Source organism: Fringilla coelebs (assembly GCF_963513975.1).
Source record: "Fringilla coelebs genome assembly, chromosome: 6".
Classification (NCBI taxonomy): domain Eukaryota; kingdom Metazoa; phylum Chordata; class Aves; order Passeriformes; family Fringillidae; genus Fringilla; species Fringilla coelebs.
This window is the reverse complement of record NC_140034.1, coordinates 6,968,182-6,989,597: the sequence shown is the minus strand read 5'-3', so window position 1 is coordinate 6,989,597 and position 21,416 is coordinate 6,968,182. Positions and strand designations below refer to the sequence as shown.

The 21,416-nt window shown below is 37.1% G+C and overlaps 1 protein-coding gene across 3 annotated transcripts in view; it reads left to right on the top strand.

The window, feature by feature from the left end:
• PPP2R5E (protein phosphatase 2 regulatory subunit B'epsilon) overlaps positions 1–19,677 on the top strand; it is a 73,247-nt gene extending 53,570 nt beyond the window's left edge. For 2 of the 3 annotated variants that reach the window (XM_084207020.1, XM_084207018.1), the window contains exons 5-14: positions 2,502–2,594; positions 6,478–6,608; positions 6,693–6,752; positions 7,378–7,486; positions 8,477–8,530; positions 8,630–8,680; positions 9,547–9,666; positions 10,751–10,878; positions 12,661–12,762; positions 15,394–19,676. In XM_084207020.1, coding sequence (XP_084063146.1) covers positions 2,502–2,594; positions 6,478–6,608; positions 6,693–6,752; positions 7,378–7,486; positions 8,477–8,530; positions 8,630–8,680; positions 9,547–9,666; positions 10,751–10,878; positions 12,661–12,762; positions 15,394–15,493 — 948 coding nt within the window. In that variant the 3' untranslated portion in view covers positions 15,494–19,676. Of the gene's footprint in view, positions 1–2,501; positions 2,595–6,477; positions 6,609–6,692; positions 6,753–7,377; positions 7,487–8,476; positions 8,531–8,629; positions 8,681–9,546; positions 9,667–10,750; positions 10,879–12,660; positions 12,763–15,393 lie in introns of all 3 variants that reach the window. The other variant, XM_084207019.1, reaches the window with a different exon arrangement.
• Positions 19,678–21,416: the final 1,739 nt, after the last annotated feature.

The window sequence follows — 21,416 nt, the reverse complement described above, 5'->3', positions numbered from 1 at the left end:
TCTGTGAGACACTAGCATTTATTAATACTGTTTATGATTCTAATATAGTATCTACAGAGAAGGGAGAGAACTTTGTGATATTTGCAAAATGTTAAAGCTTTCTTTCTAAATTATATTGATGATGTCCCTTATATTCCTGTTTTCCTCAACTGATTTAAAAATTACTTTGCTTTCCCAACTGCTTTGTTGCACAAGTATTTTTCAACAACTGCAGCAAGAGCATTGTGAGGATAACACTGCTGGCAGTTTTGCTTTATTGAGGGTGGTTAATATTCATAGGAAAGTGCACAGGTGTTGGCAGCTGATCAGAAAAATGAATGAGAAGCTGCATCCTAATCTAAGTCCTCCTTCCTCTCCTCAAGGTTTGCTCCCAGGTGTTTGGAGCATGATTCAAACTCATTCAGTAGCATCCCTTCCTTTGAATTTCAGTTGTCAAAACCAGGGATTTTGAGATCCCCTAGTGGAATAACACTGCATCCAGGTCTGGAGTTATTAGCACAAGAAGATTGTGGACCTGTTGGAGTGGGTCCAGAGAGGAGAGTGCAAAGATGATCAGAGGGCCTGGAGCAGCTGTCCTGTGAGCACAGGCTGAGAGTGCAGGGGTTGTTCATCCTGGAGAAGAGAAGGCTCCAGGGAAACCTCATTGCAGCCTTCCTGTACTTGAAAGGGAAGGAAAATAACAAGGGAGAGTGAGTTTTTATATGGTCAGATAGTTATAGGACAAGGAGAGATTCAGATTACACTTTATATTAAGAAGCTCTTGACTTGTGAGGGTGTGAGGGCCGGGCACAGAGGTTGCCCAGAGAAGCTGTGGCTGCCCCATCTCTGGGAGTGTTGAAGGACATGTTGGATGAGCAGCCTGGTCTTGGGAAAGGTGTTCCTGCTCCTGGCAGGGGTGGTGAAATGAGGTGATCTTTAATGTCCTTTCCAACCCAAACCATTCCATCGTTCTGTGATTTTGAATGAAGTACATAAATTAAACTGGAGAAAACATCACTGACACTAATGCAGTAAATTCCTTTATAGAAAATAGAGATGAAGATCCTGTGTGTGTTAGTCAGGATAATGACTCATACCTCTGGTAAATTTACAGGAAGTTTGCTTGAGTAACAGTTTGTGGAGTTTGGGAGTTTTTGTGAGCGAAGGAGCAGAATTGATCTCAGCCTGAAATGAGGATTTTATTTTACAGTTGCATGCACAATCCTGTGAGGGTTTTTTTCCCCCCTCTTTTGTGCTCTCTAATTCAGGATCTGTTGAAATATAGGGTCATCCCTCATTTATATTTAAATTTCACAAAAAATAAGAATCTTCAAAACTTCAAGGCAGCTCTGAGGAGCTGTGCCTGCCTGGAAACAGCACATTCAGTGACACTGGTGCTGTAGTTCAAAAAGTCATTGCTTACATGGAAATGAGGGTATTTCTTATCCAGGGGATGACTTAGCATTGTCAAGAAGAAATTCACCAAAGTATTTGTGAAAAGTCAATGGAATTTATTTCCTGATGATTGTTGGAGTTATGTAAGCTGTCACTTTTCCCACAACTTCTAAACCTCTCTCTTTCTATTTGATTTCCTATTGCTTCCTTTGAGAAGTCAGAGAACACTGTTAAAAAGTACCAGCAGCACTTTTGCAGCATATTGCTGTCATGGAAGAGTTTAAAATGATTTTAAAATGTAATTTTAAAGCTTCCTTTCTCCTTTCAGTATCAATATTCATACTCCTGAAAGACAAAAAGGAAAAAGTTTTCAATGGCTGCTCTTTATGAAAAGGCTCTGCAAAGAGAATGGCTGGCTGGTAGCTCATTATCAGTGACAGATCAGAGTTGCTGTCTTATGAGGCCACAGCAGTCTCTGTTTCACTTCACTTCCTTGTTCCCTGGTTTTTATACTCTTCTTTTTCTCCACTAAATGAAAAGTCTTGCTGTCCCACTGAAGAGTTTAGGTAGAGATGGAATTGCATGAAAATAAGCAGATTTTCTCCAGCCCTGAGGCTAATCTTTACAGTAAGTTAGGAACTTCTGAATAAATTCTGGTTTGTATTCTTCTTCTGTGTTTCAAGTTGTACTGGAACACTACTCTAAGCAGTTTCTAATTTAATTTAAATATTTCCAACTGTTTCACCAACCCCTTCAGAATTGTAATGTCTGTATTTGATGTGACTTCAGCAGTTCAGAGGGCAGTTTAAATGTGCTTCCCAATTACTCTGGGAAGCTTTACAAGATGATAACAAGCATTACAAGATGGCAGTGCCTGTTCTTGGTGATGAAATGTCTTTGACTGGAGTTAAATAAGCAGAGGCAGCTTAAAAAGCTCTTGTAATTAATTTTAACTAAAAGGTGGCAATTTGATAAAGGAGAAAAATCTTTTCCATTTTTTAACCCTTTGTACTGGGGAAAAATAAGCACTTAATCTTCTAACAGAATAACTTAGGGAAATACTAAAAATATAAGGAGTAATCAAGTCATAAACTAAACTCATGTTTTGTTTATTTTTCCTTTTGCAGCTTGTATATGAGTTTTTCATACGATTTTTGGAAAGCCAAGAATTTCAGCCCAGCATTGCCAAAAAGTATATAGATCAGAAGTTTGTATTGCAGGTAAGCTGGTGTGTTTTCTTTAGGGCTTAGTGTCACTTTTGGAAAAAAAAATCCTTTAAAAAGATTTAGTTTAGAATTTAAAAGTGTAACTTCATTTGCAACAGAAAAAGGCTAAACCAGCATCTACAGTGGAAGTTTTCAATCTATGGAGGTAATGGAAAAAGATGTGTGTTTATCTGTCAGTCTCTGTTACTATAGATACACAAAATAGATGGTTTGGATCCAGTTTCAATACCTCAGTCAAAATATTTGACTTACTGGTTTTGAGACAGAACTGAAACAGTAACTGTTGAAAAATGAAAAGTTTGCTATCAAGTAGTCTCAAAATGCTGTTCTCTGTATCTAGAGAGACTACTTAAACACCAGTTTTAATGTGTGTCAGTATTGTTTATACATTTCTTTTCTGGGGTTAGCCAGGACACTCCACAGATACATTTTTTTTTTGTCTTCAGATTTGAGAAACAGGCCTGTCTTGGGTTTTGTTTTCCCTTTGTGAGTTTTTGTGTTACTGCAAAGTCAAAAAGAACTTTGTGCTTGATGCTGTCTGTAGCTTGCTTTTGAAAATCAGGGGAATTTAGAAAGATTGCTATTTAGTTAGAAAATGGAGTTTCCTTGCAGGCTGACACCTGAATGAAAAAGTAACTGGAGTTGGCAGGAGAGGCTCAGCATTTCTGAGGACCTTTCTCTTGCCCCATGGAGCTTTTATTTTTCCCTGTGCTGCTCAGGCAATAAAAATTGTGCTTTTACTGTTCATCTGTGTTGTTTGGATGAAGAATACCTGAAAAATGCAGTGAACAGAGCAATTTCTGTCCTTACATTCAAAGTTTCACAGAAGAGAATTCAGTTTCCTTCTGATATCACAAGACCTTTTTCATCCTACAAAAGCAATAAGATATACTTAAATTTTTATTTTATCCATCTCCTAAACACAAGAGCATTTTTCATCTGGATCAAACCTCTGGTGGTTTCCTTTTTGTTCATGACAAGGAGGTGCACCAATGTGTTCATCCAGTACCTGGTGGAGATAAAAGAATATGCATGGCAAATCACTCCTGACAGGTTTTTCCAGGCTGGTTTTAGTTTGATTAGATAGAGCAGGATTGCCTTAGGATGAATACATGTGCTCTCCTTCAAAATCTAGTAAAAATTAATTCTTAGATGCTCCTGCTCTGTGCTGCTGGTCATGACTGGCAACACCCCACTCAACCTTTTTAAGACATTCAAGACTGTCAGTTTGGCACAGGAGAATGGGTCTAAACCAAGGATTTTTTTTTTTTTTAAATTTTGCTAGTTTTCATTAAATCTACTGAAAGAAGGAATATGAGATTTTAAATCTACATATCAGAAAACATGATATGACAATTAAGAGGTCAAAGGAGTTCTAAGGATTTCCATATTCCTGCCATGGGGTTTGGTGATGTACATTTTTATATTGCTGTGCACAGTGTCAATTTAAAATTCACATTTTTCTATAAAAAAGTTCTATTTAGACATATATATACACATATACACACTACATATATTTCCATCTGTGTAAATACTTTGTGGTGAGATGTAGGAAACTGGGGTGTCCTTCCACTTCCCATTGTGTTTGTTGTGTGTCAGGAGTAACTCCTGAGTATCTGCAGCTGAGATCCCTTACACAGGAAAGCAATTTGAGAGTTAAGAACATTAAGCATTTTGGTGTCTTGTGACACTGACAACACAAGTGGGACATTTGCAGTATTTGGAATCAGCTTTTTCTCAATTTTTTTTTTTTTTTTAAATTTTAATGATGTGTTTCTTCGCAGTAAGGATGCCTGTATGAAAAAAGAATTTAAAAAAAATGGTTTTTAATGGACTTTTTTCAAACTTTTTCCTTGTTTACTTGCTTTTTGCTCTCTTTTATTAAATATAGCTGTGTTTCTGGCTTTCAGCTGTATGTTTTAATAAAATACTGTATTTACCAGTGTAGCTGTTCATTTCTAAAGCCTGCTTATGTACAGTTTGAAATGGTTGGCAGTGGTTGCTAAGAGACATACTATTCAAATATATCCACAAGTCTGTTATGTAGGTTGCTATTTTGGAAAATTAATTTCCCTTTTCTATGTATGTTTAGAATAGTCAAAATAAATTATGGAAGTCTTGAAGCTTATTCATAAAAATAAGACTTTATTGTTGAAACCTGAAAACAAATTGGACATAGCAAAATAATAATAATGGTATTTTTTTTTTCTTTTTTCGTTTTTTTTTTTTTTAATGAGAGACTTAGTCTTAGTTTAGCAGTGTTTCCAGAGAGGATCTGCATAAGAAAACTGGAAATATAAATACTTTTCAATCCAGTAAGAAAACAAAAAACATAAGTGCTTCCAGCTGTTTGCTGTCTTAGGCTGAAATGTGCTATTTGGGGAAGGATGAGGTGACTGTTTATTTATTTAAATCTAGAACTAATTGAGGAGAGCAATGTGTTTATAACCTCTGGAGGGCAGCTGACAAACCTCATACTTCCCTCATGAAATCCCCACCACAGATTCTTACAGAAAGATACAGTGAGGTCTCACTGCAAGCTGCAGAAATGTTCCAAACAATGAGGAAGAATGTGTGCATCAGTCCTAGACCTGGATGTTAAAAAGCAAAATCCCAGACAGCCTAACAACTTTAAATCATATTTTTTCTTATCTTTTTTCACCTCCTCAGAGTTGTATAGTATTTTAACAGAGAGCATGTATAGCATGCATACACTGACATATCTACTTGTAGTAGGTATTTATAATTTATCTGTTTGTGAATCTAAGATAATTTTGTTTTCTGCCACTCCTGTAATGATTTTCTGACAGCATCTTACCCATTTGTAAGACCTGTTTGACAAACTGTCTTTATTTCTCTTGCAAGACAGGTACTGGTTCACAGTTACTTTTTTCATGCAAGACAGATACTGGTTGCCTATGATTACTGAAAATTACCTCAAATTCCCTGGTTTCTGCACATTTGTGGCAGTTGGTTGTGCTTTTTGCTTTAAAGTTTACCTCTGAATTCATTCCAAACATCCACCAGAATACCCAATGTTGTGGTGTCACAAAAAAAATGAAGAGTGTGTCTAAGGGAAAGCTTGTGCTGTTGTAGCAGAGGTTTCAAGGGGAACAAAACCAAGACCTGCAGGTGATATTCCTGCTGCTCATTTTGTGCAGCTTCAGGTGTCAGTATTTGGGATATATTTTGTACACTACCAGACACTAAAGCACCTTCTCTCTTGACTGAGTCTCACAGAACCATTTAAGAGCTACTTAGTAAATGTGGGTTTTCTATTGGTTTTTTTTTTCTTTATTCATTGTTTTGTTTTTTTAATTGGCATTGATAATGAAATCACCATTTTGTTCAAAGTGAAGGATTAATTAATTCTCTCTGATGCTTTTTGTGGCAATTGGTGGAGATCCTGTAGCAGCAGATCCAGTGCTGGCATGGACTTCCCTGTTGAGTGTTTCCACAGCGTGAGGGCCATGCTAGGAAGGCTTAAGAGCTCATCATATGAATTACAAGCAATTAGAAAAATGTGACCTTGCCACAACCTTGTGAGAACAAAGTGTTAGAGCAAAGGAGGATCTTCTGGTTCTGCAGAGTCAGGGAATGGTGGATGGTAAAAGGCAAACTGTCTTACCATATTTATTTTTGGGGAGAAGAAGGGCAGCCTATTGGAGCTAGTTAATCACAGATTTGTTATTCTGAGGTTTATGATGTTATACTGAGGTCCCAACAGATTTTTTTCATGCTGGATATCTACTGCTTGGGTACCATGGATGTCGCATTCTTTGACTCGTGTTTTCATGAATTCAGTTTCATACAGAAGTCTGTGTGTCCTGCTTGTCAAACGTCTCCTGTTTCACTTCTCTTTTTCCTTTAAACACAGCTGTTGGAGCTGTTTGACAGCGAAGACCCTCGGGAACGAGACTACCTAAAAACAGTCTTGCACAGAATTTATGGCAAGTTCCTGGGCCTTAGAGCATTTATCCGAAAACAGATTAATAATATTTTTCTACGGTAAGTTGTGGAAGAAGGGCCTTTTAATTTATGAACCCTTTAGGAAACTGATATATTGCTTATATTTAACTTTTCTTTTTTTAGATTTGTTTATGAAACTGAACACTTCAATGGCGTAGCTGAACTGTTGGAAATTTTAGGAAGGTAAAGGAGTCTTTATTTATTATCTAACTGAGACTTCCCTTGTGGACACGTCAGGATAGTGTCAGATTCGGAAAAAGTATTATGATAATCCCTGACTCTGAAAACAGATGTGTGCACATGCTCATCTTTAAGCCCATGTGCAAATCTCTGTCACATCCTTGCCAAGAATATATAACTACAAGTTACAGCTAAAGTGTTGGATTGATTTTATGTGTGTGAGTCCATTAAGTACTGCAGACTTCATCCTTACATGCTGGAGGATTATTTTCTTCTGAGCACACTTAGCAGAGGGAATGTTTTGAGTTAATCTAATTTTGGTAGGTTAATTACTCAAGACCACCTTGCTCACATGAATTTACAGACCACATAGACAAGGTTTTCTCTGTTTGGCAGCAGGTTTGTGCAGCTGTTTATGTGATTATTCCTAATAGGAGCTGGATTGCTACCTAGATATGTAGTGCCCTGCTAATACAGAGCAGGACCAAAGTCAGCAGCTGTTGACAAGTGCTGTTTGTAAACAGCTGCTGACTGCTAAATATATTTTAATCTAGAAAGTGCTTGTTCAGACCTCAGTATTGTTCTCTGTGATGATGACACTAATAAATACTTCTTTTCTCATTTCCAGTATTATCAATGGTTTTGCTTTACCTCTCAAGGCAGAGCATAAACAGTTTCTGGTGAAGGTGCTGATCCCTTTACACACAGTCAGGAGTTTATCACTCTTCCATGCACAGGTAGAAATTAAGAAAATATTTTCTGTTCAGTAAGAATTATATGTATATTTTTAAAGGTTGCTTTGTAAATTTAATTACATGCACATAAAAAGGGGAGGGAAATTCTAAATGTGGGAAAATACAATCGATTTTTTTCAAAATTAATTCAGTATTCTTTGTATGATAAATATCTAGCTTCTGTTTTGATTAGGTAATTAAAAGCATAACATACATCTGTAATAATTTGGAAATTTTATTTAGTAGTTAAGCTCTCTCTCTAGGTTTTCCTCTCTGCTCTTTTCTCATTCTCACAAGTTTGCCTTTCCCATTCTCTCTCCCAAGAGGATGTTTGGGTTTCCTTAGTCTTGTCCTGTCAAGGCTCTTCCTCACCCTGGCAACCTTCTGAATACTAATACCCACATTTTTTCATTTAATATTCTCCCTCACAGATTCCTTAATACTACATTTATGCTCTCATACATCTTTTTATACCTTCACCTTTCATGATGGAATTTTTCCTCTGATGACTGCTACCTGTTGCCTTTCTCTCTGATTTTCAGATAGTGAAAATTTTCAGTATTTCTTATGGTGATAAAGCTCTGCTTTCTAAGTATGTTAGTCCAGGTTTTAGTTGTGTCGACTCATCTTGCAAAAATTCTTATGACTTTGCTGTATAAAATTAGTAAAAAGTTGCACTTTAAGAGAGTAGCAGAAGCTTCAAAACATTGCTTGTATGACTGTACTTAGAATTCCAAGTTGTTCTGATTTTTATTTTATATGCTACTTTGTCACTCTAATTGTTCTTGTAAAGGGTCGTCTTCTTTCTTATAAACTGAATTTTGGATGGATTTGCACAGTGCAAACTGTGCATCTCAGTCTAAAATTCAATGTAGTTTGAGAGACCTGAATAGCATCTTGCCTTAAGTTTTTCTTTTTAAAAAAGTTGGGGTTTTGTGGTTTCTTTATAGAAATGTTCTAATTTTGTTTTTGTAAATTCTTACCTCTTTGCAGCTGGCGTATTGCATAGTACAGTTTCTGGAGAAGGACCCCTCACTCACAGAACCAGTAAATATTTCTTTCATACTTTTTTTTTTCCACTATGAATGGTTTACCCTGTAGAGAAAAAAGTAAAAAAATCTAACTTCTTTTTTCCTTCTAATTTAGGTCATTAGAGGTTTAATGAAATTCTGGCCAAAAACCTGCAGTCAGAAAGAGGTAAGTGATATCCTGGTATGACATAGGAAAAAAAAAAGTTATTTTGCTCTAAAATACAATAAGCAGGGAAGCTGTAAATAATTTGAGGTTGATAGCACATTCTGTGGTAAATCTTGGTATTATTTCTTGTAGTTGATTTTTCAGTATTTTAATTCTAGTTTTTTGAACAGTTTTGACTGTGCAAAGTTTGTCAAGTCTGGTTTCTATTCACAAAATGATTCCTGGTACTGCTGCAGGGAAGTTTTTAAAAGGAGAAAATAAAGAAAATAAATAAATAAATAAATAAATAAATAAAGAAAGAAAGAAAATAAAAAAATAAGGACATGTTGGAAAAACTCAGATTTGGAATTCTTTATATATGAAGACAGTATTTTCCAGTGAGGATGAAAGATGTGGTGTTTACCTACTCAACATGTAAAAGATGCAGTTAAACATGTGCATTTTTGGTTCAGATGCAAATCAGAGTTTCCCTAGTGAGGTTTTGTGAAACAGCAAAACTGTTATTTTCAATGCTGCTCTCAAAAATGAGGTAAAATTAGAAGAATCTCTCTAGTTACTGAAGTTCAAACCTTTGTTCAGATCTTTGTATGAGACAAGGTTTTCAGCATGGATGTATATACTGGTGCAATTCTGAATTCCATTCAAAATGCTTTAAGTGCAGCACTTGAAGAAGAAACTTGTCCTTGTTTCAAGGGAGTCCAAAAGCTGTCAGTGGTAGAACTGATGATATTTTATGAGAGAGGGTCTCACTGAGCTAGTGAGGTTTCCATTTCTTCCTGAAGCAGTTGAATTTGGAGGTTACCAGCATTCTGCAGAACAAGATGATTTGGAGGTTTTATATTCAATGCTTTCTTTTTTGTCTTTAGGTCATGTTCCTAGGAGAGCTGGAGGAAATCTTGGATGTAATTGAACCATCACAATTTGTCAAAATCCAGGAACCCTTGTTTAAACAAATTGCCAAGTGCGTCTCTAGCCCTCATTTTCAGGTCAGTGGTAAAGGTTATTGTTTATGTAAGAATGTATAGTCTCAGTTTTAAACATAACTCCCCCCAAATGTAAATATTATTCTATGTTATATTTTTAAGTACTTGTCTTCTGTGGAAGAGGATATGTTGGGGTGGAAGGTTAGGTGTGAGCTCCATGAATAACTTGTTAGGTGTTTGCAGTTACAGCACAGAGCTTGTCTTTCTGAGTCCCTCACAAATCCTTAACCTGTGTCCAAGCAGACTTTGAGCCCTTCCCACTGTGCGTGGCAGGTGCTGGCCCTATGGACCCTGGAGGATGGATTTGCTCCCTGGTGTTGGTGCAGTCTTGTGCAGTTCCTGTTTTCTGGCTTGATTCCTTCTAACCACGTAACCATGTCTGGTTAGAGGTGACACAAACTGTAGCCTGTTTTAATCACATTGTATAATGAGAGGAAGGGGAATGAATGGGATGTAAATGGATATGTGAAGAGGATATAGAGTTCATGGCCTGTAGTGTCTCCATATTAAGCCTGGTAATCTGTCCTGGCACAAAAACAGATGTAACTTTTCAGCTTTTCCTCGGACTACATCTTTTTTTTAATCGTAATTCAGATCAGCATCCTCCTCCCTATCCCCCAGCTCCTCTCCAGGGTAATTACTGTCCTTGGTACCTTCCCCACACTTAAGATTTCTCCTCCCTTATCCTGCCCAGCTACTGGGCCTTTCCCTGTCTCCTTCCTCTGGTATCCCAGCACTGCTGGGTTTTTTCCAACTGCACTCTTCCTCATTTTGAGGGAAAGGGTGATGGGAAGTCTGTCTGCTCTTCCTTCCCCTCCTCAGCTGCTGTGTCTGCCCCCAGTCTTCAGTGAGCAGTAACACATTGCTCAGGAAATAGAGAGTGGGGGCTGTGGGATCAGAACTACATGACAGAAATGAATGCCATTAATGCATGTTATGCTACTGATTAGAATAGTTTAATTCCAAAACGAATTACTCCTGGTAGCTCATCTTTGTGGAGTTTCTCTGTAATTTGTTTTTCTATCAGAAAATTACAAAATTACAGGTATCTGAATTCCTGTTCATATTTTATTTCTTTGACTCAAAGGTGGCTGAAAGAGCGCTGTATTATTGGAATAATGAATACATCATGAGTTTGATAGAGGAGAACTCAAACGTTATACTTCCCATCATGTTTTCCAGCCTTTACAGGATTTCTAAAGAACACTGGAATCCGTAAGTTTGTGCATTTACACTTTGTCTCTTACCATTTGACATCCCACTGATAAACTCAGGGAATGTCTGCTGAAGAACATCTGAATGGGAGAGATGCAGACTCAAAGCTGCTCTGAGCAAGTGCAGCTCTGTTAATGACAATATATATTAGTCTGCACTTGAGCTTGTCTCAGTGTTTTTAATTAACTGGTATGTGTACAAAAATCACTACTTTGTAGGATAAAAATAGGCCTTCTCACAAGCTGGAAAAAAGAAGAAATTAAATGTTACATTGTTATTGAAGGAAAATGTTGCTCATCAAGTGTTTCTCCTACGCAGTTTTTTTATAAACAGGTTGGCTCTTAAGCCTGATTCTAAATTGTCTAGAAGAATATCACTTGACATTAATAAAGCTTTGTAGCTGTATCATCAACTGATACCTCTGGGAGACTTTTGGTGTTGGCATTTTTTTAAACATCCATGAAACATACAAACAGTATATTCTTAGGTTGGGTTGTTTTTTCTAAATTTATTTAAATACAGCTGTTCTTTATGACAGTGATTGAGCAATTACTTAGTATTGATATTGTGATAATTAGGCAATTTTATTTTAAACTGAATAGCCTAGTAAAAAGTGTTTTTATGAAAAATTCTATTGCAGTAAGATGACATATATCCTTTATTTTAGTTGGAAAGTTTCTTTAAGTCAAGATGATTAGCATTTAGTAAACCCAGTATTTTTAATGAGCTGTGCTATGTTCAGGTCCTAGTTGCTTTGAGACCTTACTGTAAAATCTTTTCAAACATTGGTCTTTGTTCTGTGCCTAGTCAAACTCTCAAGGTTGTGTGCTTACATGACAAATCTGCTGCTGCTGGAAAGCCTCTGTAACTTAACACTGGTCACAAAAGGACATTTTCCAGTACCAGTCCTCAGCCTTTTGATACTGTGCACTGAGATACTTCTGATAATGAGAATATTCCAGTATCTCAATTCAGAGTTTTCATACCCATAGTAATTTTGTTACACGAGCCAGGTAAAGACACATCTAAAATAAAGGAGCTATTTAAAGAATTTTTATGTTTATAAGAAAATTTTTCATGCAGGCAACAAAAATAAAAGTTTAAATAAAGAGATGAGAGACAGGGGTGCGTGGGAAATGGCACATAGTTTGTGTATCCTGTAAGGATTAGCTCCAAAGGTTCCTGGCACTTGTACTGTTGATTCACTGCCTCCTGGCTGAAGAGCTGCTTCTTAAGCAGCCTTGGGTCTGAATATGACAGCCAGAGTAGTGGATCAGGAACTGTGAAAGGGAAAATGAATATGAGCTGCATGAGCACAAGGAAATCACTCTTGAAATACAGCTTTATATTTTGCATAGATGCACTGAATATTCAGCTTCATAGAAGAGTCATAAGGAAATATGAATCACTTTCATTTTGTGTTTGAATTCTATTCCTTCTGCCAGCATTAATGATTTGAATCTGTGAAGTTGCATTCAGAATTGCTCCACAGCATGAGGGAAGAGACTGTAGTTATGTGTAATAGCTTTCTGTTGCTGCCTTTCACCCTAGAGTTTTGGCCTGCTCCATTTCAGTAGTCAGTAGGGACATGAAAGCCGATTCTCACCTTTAAGTATGTTAATCAAAAGTAGTTTCAGTGAAATCGAGGAATTTACATAACCATACTTGCAGGAACAGAATTGGTCACAGAAAGGCTGGGAAGAGAAGACACTTTTTATTTCACGTTTGATTTCACCTGAAACTAATGGATTCTCTTCTTTCTTCTTTTTCCATGTTTCACAGGGCTATTGTGGCTTTAGTCTACAATGTGTTGAAGGCATTTATGGAAATGAACAGCACCATGTTTGACGAGCTGACAGCCACTTACAAGTCAGATCGTCAGCGGTAACTTTTTAAAGCTTTTTTTGTCAGCTGTGCCCATGGCCTGCAGTTTAGTTCTCCCCTTACACTCAGGTGCAGTTGCAGAATCTCAGACATTATAGAGACACTGCCCCATTTTTGCTCTTGCCTGCTCGTTGGGCTTCTCATTGTAGGATGTGAGATTGTGTGCAGGTTTTTCTTTAGTCTTCAATAAATACAGAATCCATTGCATGCCTTGGGAATCCACATTCCTCATGCAATTCCTTTTTGACTCCACATTCCACAACACTTAAGTGTATCAGATCTTCAATGATAAAAGGAAAAGAGGGGTTGAAAGGTAACACTTTACTTAAAGACTTGAAAAAAATAAAAGTTACACTGAGGTGTGCAAAGAGACATGAGGGAAAACCCCTAAGATTTGATTTTCCAAGCTGCTGTTTGTTGGCTGGATGTGATCTTAAAGCAAAGAGGCATCTCTCAGCCTTTTTATTTCTTATTCAGAGGTCCTGCTGTATCTGAGTCTTTCAGCATGCAGGATCCATTAAATACATAGGCATAGTATTTATAGAGGCATTAGTTCCACTCCAATGGCTTCTTGTCTTTTCTCCCCATTTTCCCTAATCTTTACTTCTTCATTACAGTGCAGCATCTTTTCTCAAAAGTTTCACCTTATGCAAAGATTAGGTGAAAAAAAGGAGCAAATTTCAGGAACTCTGAACAGGTTGCAGCTTCATTTAAGTCATCCTTTGGCTGTGACTCAGGGTTCCCCCAAGCAGTGCAAAGGGCACTGCATGTCAGCAGAGGTTTCTAGAGTAGTCCAACCTTGAAAGTCTCTTGGCTGTTGTAGTTTTTTGGCTTGTGTGACTGAAGTCACTGGCCTTTCATTCCTCTTTGTTTTATAGCCCAAAAAATCTGCACATAACAGGCTAGTTCATTAACAGGTATTTTACTTGTAGAGAGTTACTTAGAGATATATTTGAGCTAAGAATCCAGACATTCTTGATATGTATTGATAAATAAGTGCCAATCATGTATTGCAGTTGAGACAAACTCCGTGGTTTCCTAGCGAAAAGGCAGAGAGTTTTAGGGCTGATCATCTAGTCCAGATATTCACTGAGGCAGCTTGGTGACCTGAATCAATTTGTGGTTGCACTTTACCCCTTAAGATGAGAAATTGTGCTCTGAACAGGATCAGACACTGCAGTGGTGTGTCCCATGTATGGATAATGGGGGAGGTTTAGTGGCTGAACTGCACCAAGAATTTCTTTTGCACCTGCTGACACTGTACTTCTTCTCAAGGCTGGTGCTAACCATTTCACCATTTTTATTTACTTCTTATAATTTTAAAATCTGAATGTATAAACCAGGATATTTACCTTAAGTTTTTCAGAAAATCTTAAGCATCTTAATAAAACCACATTTTAGAAGGGTAGCTTTGATACCACTTAGAACTTGAGGAGGAATATGTTCAATATTAATGGCTAGCATAGGTCAAATAGGTAAGTTGGATGAGGTGATCATCCTCTAACAGACCTTTAGGTAAGCAGGCATGTATTTCCTAATGATTAGAAGATAAATATTGGTAAGTAGCCTGAAAATGTAAGGCTGTTTCACTTATTCTTGTATTTAATTTTAAATACTCTCCAGTAACAATAGGCTCTTTTTTTTTTCTCCTTTACTGTTCTTCAGGGATTTATCTGAAAGTTGTTTGTATTTTTTAATATGTTTAAAATCCTCTTGGGAAATCAGATTTCCAAACAAATGAGCCAGATGTTGGTATGATGAGTGAATCAAAGTGTGTAGGAATGTTTCTAATCCCTTAAAATATTTCTCAACACTACTGTAATGTGACTGGCAGAGAATCTGTGTATCTGTCATGGTTAGATTTCCATTTCATCTAAACCTACAAGGTGATGTCATAGAACTTGAAAGCATTTTGTGCCTTGCAGTCTCAAGGAGATTTATTCTCTGCTGTGGCAGAGACAGGAAATTTAGAAAGCAAACAATGCAGGTAAAGTAAATGTTAGGTTTGCTGTTTAATTTTCTCAAATCAGCCACTAAAGTCTGTTGTTAAAGCAAATGCTACACAGATCTTGCAGGAATTTGGTGTGGAAAAAGAGTAACTGACTGAACAAAAGGCACATCTTGTAGGTTGAACTTTGCCTTGGTTGGTGCCTAAGCTATAGGGAAGCCAGCAGTCAATATAAGTAAAAATAGTGATTCTGAAAGGATCAGGGAATGCTTTCTAGAAAGTTGCTGTGATTTACAAGATTATTTGTATCTTAAATAAATAAAAATAATTACATAACTTAGTCCAAAATGTTAATTTTTGTAATTTTGACAGATCAGTTCTGTAGTAAAAATCCACTGCATTTTTTAATTCCTCATTGCAAATTGGTGTCTATGAACACTGAACCATTTTGCTCAGCTTACATTTTATGCTCTTCTCATACTGCTTTGTTTAGTTAAATTTATGTAGGTAACAAAAAGAAAAAAAAAGAAAATATTAAAAAAAAGTTAAATATAATTTAGGAAAATTGCAGTTGTGTTCAGAAAAATTAGTGCAGCTATTTAATGTCAACTATATTTTTTTTTAACATAAATATTATTTATCTCCAGTCTTCTGCTAACTGTTTGTTTTATTTCATCTGTCAGTGAGAAGAAGAAAGAGAAAGAGCGTGAAGAACTGTGGAAAAAACTGGAGGATTTGGAATTAAAGAGAGGTCTTAGACGTGATGGAATAATTCCAACTTAACAAAAATACAAAACAGCATTATTAACCTGTGGAGTCACACATTTATGTAGTAGAAGATGGAGCAACAGTTTTCTGTATTGTGCAACTTTACAGTAGATTTCACATTTGTTTCATTATTACAACAGCACTGTATATACCTGTCTCTAAGTAAAGGAAAAAAATAAGGACTTTAATCCAAAGTTTGGACAACAGATGGACTTCTCAGAACTTTGCAAACATAATCATTGTTTTAACCCTTCTTTAAAACCAGTCTTCAAAGATCTGTTGATGAAAATTGCAATGTCAGATTCCATTGTCAGGACCTGTTCCTTATTTATCGTTAGCAGAGAGTATAATACAACTTTCAAATGTGAACAATCTTAAAATTTAGCTTGTCTTTCTGCTAAACTGTTACGTGTATTTATAGTAAAAGAGAAAAAAGACTGTCATTTCCTTATGAGTTTGTGTAACATCCTCCTTCTCTGGATAACTTTACTGTAATTTGACTTTCTTTTCCTTTTGCATATCTTCATAAGTTGAATGTCCATTCAGATCAGGGCCATGAAAAACATTGGTCCTGAATAAAAGTTTTGTTTACTGGTGTGAGCATTTTTTAGTACCAGGCTGTCTCTGGTGCTTCCTTAATTTGAACATTAGGAATTAAAAAACAAGTAGGTGATAAACATAGTAGGAAAGGGAGCTTTGGATTCGTGCACCTATTTATTGCAAATCCAAATTAATATCCACAATCCATGGGAAAAAAAAAAAAAAAACCAAAACAAAACAGACAGTGGTAACACCCTGGACTTCAGTACCTAACCAGTATTAGTGATGCAGCATTGGACACATGTACCAGAGTTGGTTTAGAAACACCAATTGCTAAATTATTACAGTATGTTCTTATTGGACCATTCTGAAAGAATAAAGACACATGCTAAACAACACAAGCATGAAATTGATCTCCAGTGGTCATGGATCTGATTGGAAATTGAGTTGAGATAGCAGTTTGGACAGTTTGGAGTTGTTGCCTTACTTTTTAATATGTATTTATAAAGTGTTCCAGCAAAAGAGGATGTAGCCTCTAAGAAACATACTCTAGTGTTTTTGTGGTTCTAGTACTATTACTCATCACAGTACCAGCCCTATGGTCTTAGCTGGAAAGGATTCTGGATAATACACTTCTGCATTCTCATCTGGATGCTCATTCCTAACTACTGTATTTGTTACCAAAAGTGGTTCTACAAATGCTACTGAAAAAAAAATTCTGGAAATCCTAATGTTCTGAGTATTAATAATAAAGTTTAAAATGCTTTTATATCAAAGGTGCATTGTGACCAAATTGTTTAAAACAAAAGACGAAAAAAAAATACAAAAACAAAGAAGAGGGCTGTATTATAAGTATACATTATTGGCTATCTGCTTTGTATTTGAAAGTGGAATCTTACATCTTTGGTAGGTAAAATGCTGATAAGACTTCTGTACAGTATATATTTAGCTAATGCAGTTGCATTATTCTATACCGGAAGGTATGTGTTTCAGGATTTTTCTCCAGGATGCTTTTGAACTGTTATAGACATATGACAACAGTGAATTGATAATCCTAAACCATCAATCCAGCAGTATTTACAGTATAAAAATGAATTGGTGTTCATGAGTCTTTGTGATAGTTGCAAACATGAATTTATGACCTGTTGCCATTGATAGAAATACAGTATAAATACAAGCTTGTATATTTTTCTTCCTACCATTTAAATATACAGTAGAATTTGAAGTTTTCTTGTTTTCAGGCACGGAAAAAAAAAGTAAAAAAGAATTCCCTCCTAGACTACTGACTGTTTCAGGATTATCAGGTCACAGTTTGTACTCCTGGGTCTGCACACACGAATGTTGTAAACTCAAGGCTTTGTTAGAACTTGACACTGTTAATTCTGGAAAGAAAAAAAAAGTGGAACTAGTCATTTGCAACACCAAACACAACATGATTTAATGGGATTATTATGAGCTTCTTTTAAGAACATTGACCGGGACTCAATGTAAATTAGGCAGTTACTGTCATAGTTGAAACATTTTATTTTAAAGTGCTGAAGCAAAGGTGCAAGCTGAAATACTGAAGATTAAATAAATTTATAACAAATCATGTCCCTTAGCCCATTGATTTTGACAGTCTTTTATTTCTGTTACCAAAAAACCAAACTTGCTAGTGTGATTTCTGTGTGAAATGATCATTTCCCAGTACAAGAGGGTGGACTCAAACTCATGCTCAAAGACTATGTTCCATTGTGAAAAACTGAGAAAGAATGGAGGAATAAAACTTGATGTTCTTCACCTGGTGGAGTAAAACACAACAATGTGAAATTAGAAAAAGCACCTTGTCCTGTACTTAGAGTTTAGGTGAGTGTTGTTTGTTCATAACTATTTTTGGTTTTGCCATGTCATTCTACTTTTGATCATACAAAACTGACCAGAACCTGGTGGGTTGCAATATTTCGTGGCCTCTGCCGCGGGGACAGCGGGGAGTGTCTGATGATTTATCACTTCTGAGAAGGAATCTTCCTTCAAGGAGAAGGAGATGATGTGCTGTTGTTATGAAGTCACTTGACTCTAAAGGCTGGGTGATGCACCTGAAGAAGCACCTGCTGCCAGGACCTGCGTGTGCCGCAGCCCCAGCGCCGTGTCCGGCCCCGCAGGGCTCCCGCTGCTCCTGCTGGAGCTGCTGCAGGAGGAAGAGGAAGGCAGCCCGTGGGCCCAAATGTGATCAGTGCATCATAAATTACACTTTTGTTTGCTTCTTGAGTTCCACAAACCACCTTTGTTGGTGTCAGTGTTGTTCTTGACTGCTCGTCCGGCAGGCGTTGGGTGGTCCTGCGTGTCCTGGGCCACATTGGTCTCAGGGGGAAGGGTTGAGCACTGTCTGCTCACAGGAAGGAGCTGCGAGGGCATTGGGTCATGGGGATGTAACAACTGTACAAGTAAAGTTCCTCTCATACACTCTGAATTGACCACACGTTGCTTTCTTCATCTTGCACGTCTCCCGTACTGTTTTCCTTTCGTTGCTTTCGAGTGTTTTTTGTCTCTCTTCCAGAGGTTGGAATGCTTTAAATAAAGGTATTCTAATACCATTGGAGCATTTTCTAGCAGGGTTACAGTAAATTTAATCTTGGTTTTGTTAGCATAAGTAAAAGGGTTTAATTTATTTTTTTATCTCTTCTCATATATGGAAAAATTGAGGGTGTTGGAGCCAAGAATTGCTTGAGTAAGAAATGCAGCAGCTGTACTTGCATTACACATGCGTAAGTACAGCCTTAGGCTCTCTCACTCGATGGAAAAGAAAATATATTATGGGCTCTAAAAAGCTCTTCATTGTTTTGTGAGGAGCGGGAAAGATGAGATTCTTCTCCCTCCAAGTAAAACTGACATAATTTCCTTTTGGTTCTGTCTTTGAAAACAAAGATGCCCTTTTCTCTTAATTGTGTGGCACCACTCTCCCAAAGCAATTGCCCTTACAGAAAACAAGAGTGATGATGCTCAAGGTTGAAGAATGTTTTTATTTACTTACAGTTTTTTTAATTTGGCTCCTGTGCTTCCCTTAGCAGTTCTGGAATGAGCCATGAATTAGTTCTTCCTAGTTGGTATGTGCAGCAGATTTTATGTAGCCCAGTTTTCCATTTTGAACTCTCTGAAACAGCATCTTGAAAGAGAATGGAACTGCTTTTGGTTAAAAACTTTTATCCAAGTGCTGCTTCCCATCCACAGAAGCGTGTGCTTTTTATCACGACCTCTCTGAGTAAGAGTTTTTGTTACTTGGATTTACACCTGCTGTAAATATGTTGTATTCATAACCTCATGGAGCCGTGAGGAGTTTTCAAATATAAATAGTACCAATACATTTCTTGTTGTTGTCCTATTTTTGATTGTAGTATAGCGAATGACCTGTCATGCTTTTTGTTTCAAGGTTAGCATTAGATTCATAGATCTTAATATTTTAGCATTTCATTGTTTAAGCAGGAGAGGGCAGCAGAAGTTCGTTTTTCCCCATAGGAATGCTCTGGTCTCATTACTGTTTTTAAACTTGGGTGCATCTAACTATCTGTGGGTAGGGGGGAAAAATGAAACGTTTTTATATATATTAAAAGGTGCATATGAAAATATATAGACTGGTCCAACCAGACTGTGAAAATGTCTTCTACTCTACATCCAAGTAATAATAAAAATATCTTCCACCTCTGGATAAAGTACAAGCAGGTCTTAAACTCTTGAATTCAAATGTCATTCTTTGGAAACAGTTTACTTTCTTAAAAGTGGTATCAAAGAAACTCAAATTCAATGGTGCTCCCAGCTATAAATGTGTTATCTTCCTCTTTTGCACTTGCTCAAGAGGCTCTGTACTGTGGGTGCATCTAAATAAAGAAGCAATGAAGTGTTTTCCAGGTGCTTGGCTTTTTTTTCCACCTCCTCCCATCTAAACTTCATGAGCCTTTTCAGCAGTGAACTTGGAGCAGTCAAGTGCCCATCTGCATGTATCAAATGTAAGGAATCTTGTCTGGAGAAAAAACAACAAAAAATGAAGCAATGAGGTGGTAATTTTAAATTTCAGCCAGAATTACCATAATAAACACTCGGTTTTCATTAAGTTAATTTTTTTCAGAGGTCCTCTGATGATGGTGAGTATCCTTGTACCTCACACAACCCCCCTGTGAGGGAGGTCAGGATGCAGGAAAGAGGCATTAAAGCCACGCAGAGTTCTTTGGGAACCCTCTGAGCCTTCCCCTTTGCAGCTGGTGAAGGAATTTGTTCCTTTCTGGCAGCATTCTAGTGCTGCAGTGCTCGTGCTGCTCTGCCTTGCAGTTTGGAGGTGAAGGGAAAGGCTGGAGGTCATCAAGGGAAACCCTCTGGAGAGAGCCATGGATAGAGCCTGGAAAGGGGCACTGCAGGTGAATGGCTTTAGCAGCAGTGTAGGAGAGCTGGTTGCTTCAATAAAATGAGAAAATATTTATTAAGCATCTGATTTTTAAATACCACGTTTTTAACATTATTTGTCCCAATAGTCTAATCCTTAATTCTTTCCAATTTTTTTCCCCAACTTTAATTTTAATCAGTTGGATCTTGCCTGTCTTTGTTAGAAGAGCTCATTATCACAAATCTCTTTAAATACTTGTAAGACAATATTCAGAGCAATTCTGCTTAACAACTCCATGTCTCTCTACTTTTTATTGCAAGGCAAGTATTTTCTAAAGAAGTCAAAAAAAAAAAAAATAAAGAGAACATGCAGTAAGTCGGCCTCCAGGGTAGGATTTGTCTTCTTACTTGCAAGTTAGAAATCAACCTTTACAGGATTGGAATTAAAAACTTAAATTAGTTTCCTACTTTCAGTAATGATAATTGCTTTGCTAATTTTTCATCTTGGTCTTTCCTTCTCAGGGATGTTTTGCTTTCTCCTACAGCAGCAGAATGTCTGGTTTATCTTACATTAAGTTTGGACCTCAGATCACAAGTGTGTAGCCTACAGAAGTTGTTTTGTGTGCAGGTACAGGCTGGTCCCAAGGCTGCATTAATTAGTGCCTCAGTGTGCTCTGAAGGAATGGCTTGGGAGTTAAACTGGACACTGATACAAGGTCTCAAATTATCATCTGTGGTGTTAAAGATTCAACACTGGAGCTGAAGATGAAACAAATACCCTGAATTTGTTAGTAAATACCTTGAAAGCAAGTGTACCAACCCACTGTGAGCAGTGACCACAGGCTCTTCTGGGGGTTTCCATGACATGAAAATAGGTCATACAAAAACTTTACCTTGCAATATTTTTATGTTTGTTTGGTTTTGTTTCCCCCCCATCCATCTTGTCTATTCAGTATTATCCCCCCTTGAAGTCACTGAAGGTGTGAGAAGCTGGGGGTCACTCAGGAAGGATGGAAAGCTTGAGATGCATTTAAAGAAATGTCTGGAT